This window comes from Bos javanicus, chromosome 27 (genome assembly GCF_032452875.1).
Source record: "Bos javanicus breed banteng chromosome 27, ARS-OSU_banteng_1.0, whole genome shotgun sequence".
Taxonomy (NCBI): Eukaryota; Metazoa; Chordata; class Mammalia; order Artiodactyla; family Bovidae; genus Bos; species Bos javanicus.
The window spans coordinates 36,439,691-36,448,860 of NC_083894.1; the positions used below are offsets into that span (position 1 = coordinate 36,439,691).

Consider the following 9,170-nt stretch of genomic DNA (forward strand, 5'->3'; position numbering starts at 1 on the left):
GTTCACAGCTCTTGACCGCCGGCGACGAGGCTCTCAGTCCAGGTCATCAGGGACAGGTCTGCCCGGAGGAGAGGGCTCCGAGCTTCCCCAGAGCCCTCGCTCCCGGGTGCAATCTGATCTGGGGTGACTGGGCTTGAGGCTGTCACAGACTGGAAGTGGAGGAGCCCCCCGAAAGGGGAAGGGGCTCACCCTATGTGTTGCTGTTCCCCCTGCAGTGGGCTACCTTGAGGATGGAGAGAGGAGCCAAGGAGAAGAACCACCAGCTTTACAAGCCCTACACCAATGGTAAGACAGGGCCCCGGCGCCCCCCTGACCTCCACTCCACCCCTGCTCCCTGCAGCAGGCAGGGAGTATGCCCTGGGCATTTCTGATGCCCTTCTCCCAGCAGACCACCTGATGAGACTGTTCTCTTGCAGGAATCATTGCAAAAGACCCCACGTCACTAGAGGAGGAGATCAAAGAAATCCGCCGGAGCGGGAGCAGTAAGGCCCTGGACAACACTCCCGAGTTTGAGCTCTCGGACATTTTCTATTTCTGCCGGAAAGGAATGGAGACCATCATGGACGACGAGGTGACCAAGAGGTTCTCGGCAGAGGAGCTGGAGTCCTGGAACCTGCTGAGCAGGACCAATTATAACTTCCAGTACATCAGCCTGCGGCTCACCGTGCTGTGGGGCTTGGGCGTACTCATCCGCTACTGCCTCCTGCTGCCGCTCAGGTGAGGCCCGGCCCCCACCCCGTGCTCTCACTTTGGAGGAGGGTGGTGGGCGGAGTCCTCCCATTGGCCAGGCAGTCCGGCTCTCGGAAGGGTGCTTGTCCTTTAGAAGGGTCCTGGGTTGTCTGCGTAGCAGACAGAAATAAGAAATAGTTGAGTTTCTGAAAGACAGATCGCTTGTCTGGACGGACTAAGCCCAGGGACGGGAGCCCGGTGTTCTTTGTGGCCCCTCCCCGGGCCTGGCTGGTCCTTTGCTGCAGCCTCCTCTCCAGGACAGAGGCGTATTGATCCCGGGCCTCTGTGCACAGGCTGTTCTGAGGAGGCCTTGCCGGCTGCTGGCACCTTGGACCCTACTTCCTGCTGCTTCACGGAGAAGCTGTGCTTTTGCCAGGGGTTAAAGCCAAGGGGAAGGGTGAGGCTGCAGGACAGCAGGTGCCTGAGGGCAGCACGGCCAGCCATCGGCTGCCCTGTCTTTCTGGCCGCTGCTCAGTGCCTGAGGCGGGGGTGTCAGTCGGCTGAGAACCAAGTCCGTGGCACCCTGTCTTGGGACAGTGAGCGGCCCCGGTTCCCCTCTCGGCGGGAGCCCCGTGTGGGCCAGCGATGGCATCTGGCATTTTCACACATTCAAGTCTACACTTGGGGCAGGAGTTTGTCTGCTGTGTTGTAACTTGTCTTCTCGTTACAGGATAGCTCTCGCTTTCACGGGGATCAGCCTCCTGGTGGTGGGCACAACGATGGTGGGGTACCTGCCAAACGGGAGGTGAGCGGAGTGTGGGCGTCGGACTCTGCGGGTACCACAGGGGGCGTGGGGCGTGGCCCAAACCACAGGCTCTTAGATGGAGTCAGTAGCTCCATGGTAACTGACTCGGCAGCAGAGCTCTGTTCCCGCTCACTGATCTTATCTGAGACTGTTCTTTTTGCCCTCCAGCCCTCGCATTCTTCCAGTTTTAAAGACAAAACAGAGAAACCACAAAATGGTAGTGTCCAGGGCTAGCAGGCTTTACAAAGCAAGTAGTTGAGTTTTGAGCATTCTACTGTGTTGATGAATTGTTTGTTGAGAGGGTGAGAAGTGTAGGTAGGTAGGTTCTTTTTGTTTGCTTTTTCCTTTTTTTTTTTTTGTTTTTTAAGAAATGGGCTCCTCCTGGGAAGTTCTGGGGCTGGCAAACCTCTCTTCTGCCCCAGCTGATGGGGAGGTTTGACTCTCTGGCCTCCGCCTGCCTCTGGCTGTCATTGGCAAAGAATCTAGGGGACTCACCTTTGCTGGAAATTCTCGGGCTGAGACTTCTGAGTCCATCACCCGCGGTGAATGTGAGCCGTTCTCATCGTTTCTTTCTTTGTCTGTAGACAGAGAGATGCTAATGCTTACCGTAGACACTGATAATTATAAAAATACTTTTATATACAGTTGTGAAGGGCGCAGGCAGCAGTGGTTAGATGGTTAGACCTGGCACCCTTTGCTGACTCCCTGTGTGCGTGTAGGTAACAGCAGAGCTCTCTGTCGCATTGTCGCAGGTTCAAGGAGTTCCTGAGCAAGCACGTTCACCTCATGTGCTACCGGATTTGCGTGCGCGCTCTGACGGCCATCATCACCTACCACGACAGGTGAGGGTCCACGGGGGCTCGGGGTGGCACGGGGGGGTGGCGCTGCCGGAACTTGGGGGGCTGGAGCCCCGGCCAGACGCATGTCCAGATGCATCATCTCACGCAAATTCCCATTGCTCCTCGAACCTTGTGAACAGGAAGAACCGGCCTAGAAACGGCGGCATCTGCGTGGCTAACCACACGTCACCCATTGACGTCATCATCCTGGCCAGCGACGGCTACTACGCCATGGTAAGGCCTGCCTCTGAGAGTCCTCTGGCTGGTCAGGGCTGGGAGCTCTGTCTCCAGCGGGTGAGCGGGCAAGTGTGCTTTCAGACCTGGGCCCCAGCCTAGGCTGTTGCCTTGGTTTCCGTGGCCTCAGGGGCTCCTGGGGACCTGGGTGCTGTGAGCCGAGTGGCTGAGCGTGTGGGGAAAGTGTAGGTGGGCAGTGGAAAGGGGGGTGGAGGTGGGGAGGGGGGTTTTCTTTTTTCCCCCAGACTTTATACTTTTTGTTTTGTGTTGCGGTATAGCTGATGAACAGTGTTGTGGTAGTTTCAGATGAACAGCAAAGGGGCTCAGCCATACATATACATGTATCCATCTTCCCACAAGCCCCCCGAGAGGGGATTTGAAGGGATGGGGCGCAGAGGCCTTGGAGAATCCATGCAGGGAGGGCATTTGAACATGGGGGCTCCGCTTCACGGTTCTTTGTAGGGTTTTCAGTTGCATATCTGCTATCACAGGTTAGAAGGAGAATTTAAATTCAGAGAGTCTAACTAATGGTGGTTTCTGAACAGTAAGGAATCTCTGGTTACCAGTAAAGCGTAGGGGGAGGGAGGTTGGGAATCGGGGACTTTGTGTGAGGATGGTCTCACTCCCCTTGCCCCTTCCTCTGCGAGCAGGTGGGGCAGGTGCACGGCGGCCTCATGGGAGTCATCCAGAGAGCCATGGTCAAGGCCTGCCCCCACGTCTGGTTCGAGCGCTCCGAAGTGAAGGATCGCCACCTGGTGGCCAGAAGGTAAACGATGACACACACACACACAGTCTGATTTTAGGGCAAGTCGTGCCTCCGGCCTTCTCCACTGAGCCCGGCTGCCTCCATATCCGAAATGTGGAATATAGAGAGTATGAAAACTCTAGTGCTGTTAACAAGTTAGTAGTGTTTTTAACCTTTTTTTTATTTAATTCCTTGAACCCATTGTCATAGCAGCCTACGAACTTTTAATGTGATTTCAAATCTCAAAGTGAGTTCACTGTCACACGTGGAAGCACACTTCCAGCAATAGAATAAAGCGCAGCTCTGTTTTCAAGGAAAATAAAAGGCAGACGCGGCACAAGTGATGGTGAGAGGCCCGTTCCCCAGGGCCAGTGGGCCGCCCGGAGTTCCCTGCGCCACGTCTCAGGGCTGCAGGCCCACCTGGCACGGCCCTAGGAAGTTGGGGCAAGCGTTTCTTGAGGCTGCTCTGGCGGGTGAGCCTGTTAGGGAGTCTCAGATCAGAGCTGCAGCGTCTACACTCAGACTCAGGCGCTTCACTCAACAGCTGTTAAATAGTAATCAACCCGGGTTCCCTGTCCTTAGGCCTTTTGTCTGTTAGATCATGGGTTTATTAAAGGGTCGTGTTCATTAGCCTGCCTTCATACCGCACCCAGCATCGCATCTAGACAGGGTATTGACACAGATGTATGGATGGTGATGGACGTGAGGCTGTCTGGCCCTCCCCTCCATTTCTCTCTTCTGCAGGCTGACCGAGCACGTGCAGGATAAAAGCAAGTTGCCCATCCTCATCTTTCCAGAGGGTAAGCTGCTGTGTGGGGAGGCCGGGCAGTTAGGGGAGTCCAGGGCTGTGTTGAAGGAACCTGTCTTCACCACCTCAGCTGGGGGCCCTTTGGGCTGGTCCTGGAACTGGAAGCTCAGGGGACTCAGTGTGGACTGCGAGTGCTGTCGTGTGGCATCCGCTCCGGACTCCCCAGGGCCCCGGGGGGTGGTCCTGTAAGGAGAAAAGAGGAAGCAGTAACAGTGGTCTGCTTGCCTCTCTCCAGCGTGTGTTCCTGCGCTGGGGAGATGACAGGCTTATCCTCTCAGAAGAGCTGTCAGAGGGCTTTTACTATTCTATTTAATCCATAAGCTATTACTGATCTCTGGGGTAAAGGACCGAAAAGAAAAGCATTTTACCGTCTTCTGCATTTTAGGAACCTGCATCAATAATACATCGGTGATGATGTTCAAAAAGGGAAGTTTCGAAATTGGAGCCACAGTTTACCCTGTTGCTATCAAGGTAGGAGCCCTCCGAGGGCCAGTGGTCATCACCGCGGCCGCTGCAAATGGGCGGCTCCAGCCCACGCCGCAGAGCATTCGGGGCTTGGCAGATCTCCCCACGTGTTCCTCTCTGTTCATAAACCCAGCAGCTCGGAAGGCACTCCACCTGAAGGGGGCTTCCTGCGGGGCGGGGACGCCCGGGGGATCTGTGCGTTTGCTTGAAGGTGCGGGTGGGTGGGCATAGGACGTGTGTCCTTGTCACTGGAGAAGGAAACGGCTCCTCTGCTTTGGCTCACGTGGCCACTCATGAAAACAAAGGGACCTCAGGAGCCTGTCCCGTCTGCCCCACCTTGCAGGAGCTTGAACCTCTGACTGTTCAGACTCGCTTAGAAAGAAGGGGCGCACTTTGCCGGGTTTCCTTTTTCCTCCTTCTCTCCCCTCCTAGCCCTTTGTGCTTATAAATAGATGTATGTTATTATTCCTAAAAGAATGCCAAGTTACTCACATTACTACCTCTAAAAATACACAGCCTTTGTCACTATGTTTAAAGTATTTAGGTTGACAGATCAGGGTAAGGGTGAGCTTGAGTCAGAGTGGTGGTTAGGATTTCATGGGCCTCGGTCGTCTGTAGGGATGGTCCTTGTTTTCACCTGGCGGCACCTGGGGAGGCGGCGTTCCCCTGGGGGAAGCGCAGGCTCCCAGGCCACGTCGCTTTCTCAGGGAGGTGACAGGCCAGGGCTGGCTGGGAACGAGCGGCTGCAGGGTGACTAATGGGTCCCGGAACCAGGGCTGCCGGGGAGTTGTTGAGGATGCTGGTCTGGAGGAACAGGAGAGACTCTGTCCGCAGGGTCTGCCGTGGTGTGAGAATGGGGAGCGTTGCCGTGGCACACGTGCCGTCCTGCAGTGTAGCATCCTGGGAATCAGGGCCTCCCCCTGGGTGTCTGTTAAAAACCAGCTGCTGCACAGAAGCCCTTCTTCCTCGCTCCAGAGTGTTGGGCGTGTTTTTTCGGTTGCTGTGTGCAAAGGCTTTCTCTAGTTGTGGTGAGCGGGGGTTCCCCTTCCTTGCGGTGTGCAGGCTTTTCACTGCAGCGCCTGCTCTTACTGCGAGCACAGGCTCTAGGTGCACGGGCGCAATAGTGGAGGCTCCCAGGCTTAGTTGCCCCGCGGCATGTGGGATCCTCCCGGACCACAGAAGTGGAGCCCGTGTTGCCTGCGTTGCCAGGTGATTCTTACCCATGGTGCCTGGAAGCCCCAGCATTGGGTCTTCGCAGCTGTGTCAGCGTCAGCTGGTGGGGCTATGCGCATGCCCATTGCTGGGCACCACGCCCACAGTTTCAGAACTTGTGTTTCGACCCCATCCTGGGTGCTGCTGGTGTTGCTGGCTGGGAATCTCAGTGAGACGCTGGCCTTGGCGTTTTCAGTGTGGACCCTTGGACAGCTGCCTCCTCTCTGGAACACGGGCACAGCCATTTTCCTCCCATCCGAGGCTGAGGAAAGCGCACGTGTGATTAAGAACTTCTGCCTCCCAAGTAGTCTTCTAGTTTTTGTAAAGCCGTCATTGGTAACCAAACTTGCATAACTTCAGCAGTTTCCAAGCGCTCCCTGCATTTCCACCAAGAGGAAGGCATTGTCTGATCTGGAGGGATGTATTGCTGATCTGAGCGTTGGCCTTGCTTTTCTCCCCACGGTGTCTGCCCAGCGTGGAGCAGAGACTCAGGCCTCAACAGAAGGCTCTCACATGTGAGGTCAGGGTTTCTCTCCGGTCCTGCTGCGTGAACTGTGGCAGTGTTTCCTTCCCATCCCACATGAGATCCGTTCTCCCACATTTCCTGGTGGTGGTGTAACGTGAGCCCAGTACGCCTTCAGGGCTACATCTCAAGTTTTTAGTTTCTATGAGTAAGCCTGAGTGCCTTCATTTCTGTAGTCGGGTCTGCAATTAGGCACAATTCTCTTAACTTTTACTCTGAGAGTCATAGAATGCAGGCTTGAAAGTCCTGAAAGAAAAGCACACAGTTCAAACCCAGTCCCCCCAAGAGTAAGTGGCTGCGCTCGGGCATCTCAGCCAGTGTCCCTTCCTGAGGACTCCAGGGGCGCCCGCTGTGGTGGCCACCGAGTCTCGTGGGGTCTCCTTTGCTTTTTCACTCGGATCCTGGGCGCTTGCACTGCAGTCACTCTCCATCTAGCGTCGCGTCTGGGAGAGCCCCAGACCCTGTGGCGGCTCAGCCCTGATCCTTCTCAGGCTTTCTCCTTGAGGACGCGGCCCTGCTCGCTGCCTCTGTGTCATCTGCCATCCCGCCTGCCCCGCTGCACTCGTGTTTGGGAGAATGTGGGTCACAGCGGTGGCTGCGTCGCCCACGACATGCCCCTTGCCAGGGCCTCCACCAGAGGGGCGGGCAGGGGACAGCGTCCGATGGGCACTCCCCTGGGGAAGGCCTCTGTGCCTGGCCGCCCAGGTGGCCTCTTGGCTTCTCACGGTCAGCGAGCCCCGTGAAGGGTCAGGACAGAAGCAGAACTTCCTCGCCATCTGCTCCCGGGTCTGGGCCCCAGAGGTGGGCTTTGAAGGCTGGCCGTCGCGTAAGGAGGTCTCTCTCTCTGGGGAGCTGCGTGTCGAAGTGCTTGTGAGTGTGTGACATGACAGGAGCAGGTGTGGGCACTCTGGTGATTGTTGACTCGGGGCTGGATCTGTGGAGCCGTGGTCCTGTCCTCCGCGCACAGGTCGGCTTGAGGACCTAAACAGTAGATGCCGGACGCCTGTGAGGGAGACAGGACGCGGCAGGGAAGAGCCACCTCCCTGCTCTGCTGAGGAGGCAGACGCTGCTGGAGGCCAGCGGTGCCCAGGGTGCGCTTACTGGGGAATGTTGGGGTCCTAAGGCGGGGAGCCGTGTCCTCCTGCTGACCTCACCCCGGCTGGGGGGCGGTGTTCGGAAAGTTTGCTGTTCACACACACACACACGTAGAGCCTGTGCACACACGCACACACTGTTGATACACACAAACACGCACGCACACACTAGAGCTTGTTCACGGACCCATGCAGAGCACTGTTGACACACGCACACACGCAGCCTGTTGACATGCATACTGTTGACACACACACATATGCGCACACACTGACACACACTCTTGCACGTGTGCACGCACACACACACACCCCGCCCTGTCGCCCCGCAGTATGACCCGCAGTTCGGGGATGCCTTCTGGAACAGCAGCAAGTACGGGATGGTGACCTACCTGCTCAGGATGATGACCAGCTGGGCCATCGTCTGCAGCGTGTGGTACCTGCCCCCGATGACCAGACAGGTAGGTGCCCAGCCTGCTCCCAGGGCCCCCACACTCTGTGCCCCACGCCCAGCTCAGGGGCTGGCACACGTCCTCTCTTGCAGGCGGAGGAGGATGCGGTCCAGTTTGCCAACAGGGTGAAGTCTGCCATCGCCAGGCAGGGTGGCCTGGTGGACCTGCTGTGGTGAGTCGGGCCGGGCTCTGCTCACCGGGTCTGTGGGTGGGATTTCTGAGGCGGTTGCTGCCGGCTCACTCCGTCCACACAGACGCCCCCTCCCTGGGTGTGGGGGGTGCACAGCTGGCCGGGGGCAGGGTGGGCACGGGCTGCTGCTCAGGTGCCCAGCCTTGCCATGCTCTCGTCAGGGACGGCGGCCTGAAGCGGGAGAAGGTGAAGGACACGTTCAAGGAGGAGCAGCAGAAGCTGTACAGCAAGATGATTGTCGGCAACCACAAGGACCGGAGCCGGTCCTGAGCCCCGCCGCCGCCTGGACCGGCTCCACGCAAGGACTCCAGCGTCCGAACCGCCTAACCGCCCCGGGACGAGCCACCTCGTGTCCCTTTCCGCTGAGTCCATTGGAGGAATGCCATTAAAGTCCCTCCCCACTGAGCCCGAGCGGCCTGAGTGCTGGGTGGGAGCCCACGTCCCTGCAGGGGCCTGGGGCGCCATCTGTCTGATGCCCGTGTGCAGGGGACTTCGCCAGGCAGTGCTGCCCCAGGAGCGCCCGGCCTCGGGGCCAGACTCACGGGAGAGACTGTGTCTGCAGGGCTAGGGGAGTGCTGTTCTCCCTCCGAGGGGCCGGCGCAGCCGAGACTGGTCCCCCAGCTCAGTGGCTGCCACGCTCGTCTGCCCCCAGACTGGGGGGTGGGGACGCCTGCCTCCCTGGGTTGTTGTGAAGGAAGGGCGGCCAGCCCAGTGTGGTGGTCCAGGGCCGGGAGGGGGGCGGGTGAGGGAGAGCTGGAGCCACGTTGGGGTTTGGGGTTCGTTCCTGTGAGTCAATAAAGTTGTCTTTGACGGTGACTGAATCGAGGGGTTTCTCCCTTCACCCTCTCTCCCCCAGGTGTGACCCTGAGCAGCGGGTTTCTCATCAGCGTTGTGATTCTCTGAGTTAACCAGCACGGGGGCTTGGCTTCCAGAATGGGGGCTTGCGGTGTTGATAAGAAGGTGAAGCCCCTGTCAGATGTCTGCACGTCTCTGGGTGACTTGAAATCCCCAGCACTGTTGAGATGGTGTTTCCCCCAACGTGGGTGCTGCGGGGTTGAAAGTGTGTGACGTTGCGGGGTAGGAGACAATCTGGAAGTACAAGTAGGGGGATCCATGCTGAGATCTGGGGACCAGGCG

General features: G+C 57.9%; 1 protein-coding gene across 2 annotated transcripts in view; it reads left to right on the top strand.

The window, feature by feature from the left end:
• Positions 1 to 8,849, top strand: part of GPAT4 (glycerol-3-phosphate acyltransferase 4) — a 30,918-nt gene extending 22,069 nt beyond the window's left edge. For both annotated transcript variants that reach the window (XM_061404569.1, XM_061404570.1), the window contains 11 exons: positions 216 to 285; positions 417 to 717; positions 1,400 to 1,474; positions 2,227 to 2,316; positions 2,454 to 2,547; positions 3,198 to 3,313; positions 4,037 to 4,092; positions 4,486 to 4,571; positions 7,724 to 7,852; positions 7,936 to 8,015; positions 8,195 to 8,849. In XM_061404569.1, coding sequence (XP_061260553.1) covers positions 216 to 285; positions 417 to 717; positions 1,400 to 1,474; positions 2,227 to 2,316; positions 2,454 to 2,547; positions 3,198 to 3,313; positions 4,037 to 4,092; positions 4,486 to 4,571; positions 7,724 to 7,852; positions 7,936 to 8,015; positions 8,195 to 8,303 — 1,206 coding nt within the window. In that variant the 3' untranslated portion in view covers positions 8,304 to 8,849. The remainder of the gene's footprint in view (positions 1 to 215; positions 286 to 416; positions 718 to 1,399; positions 1,475 to 2,226; positions 2,317 to 2,453; positions 2,548 to 3,197; positions 3,314 to 4,036; positions 4,093 to 4,485; positions 4,572 to 7,723; positions 7,853 to 7,935; positions 8,016 to 8,194) is intronic.
• Positions 8,850 to 9,170: the final 321 nt, after the last annotated feature.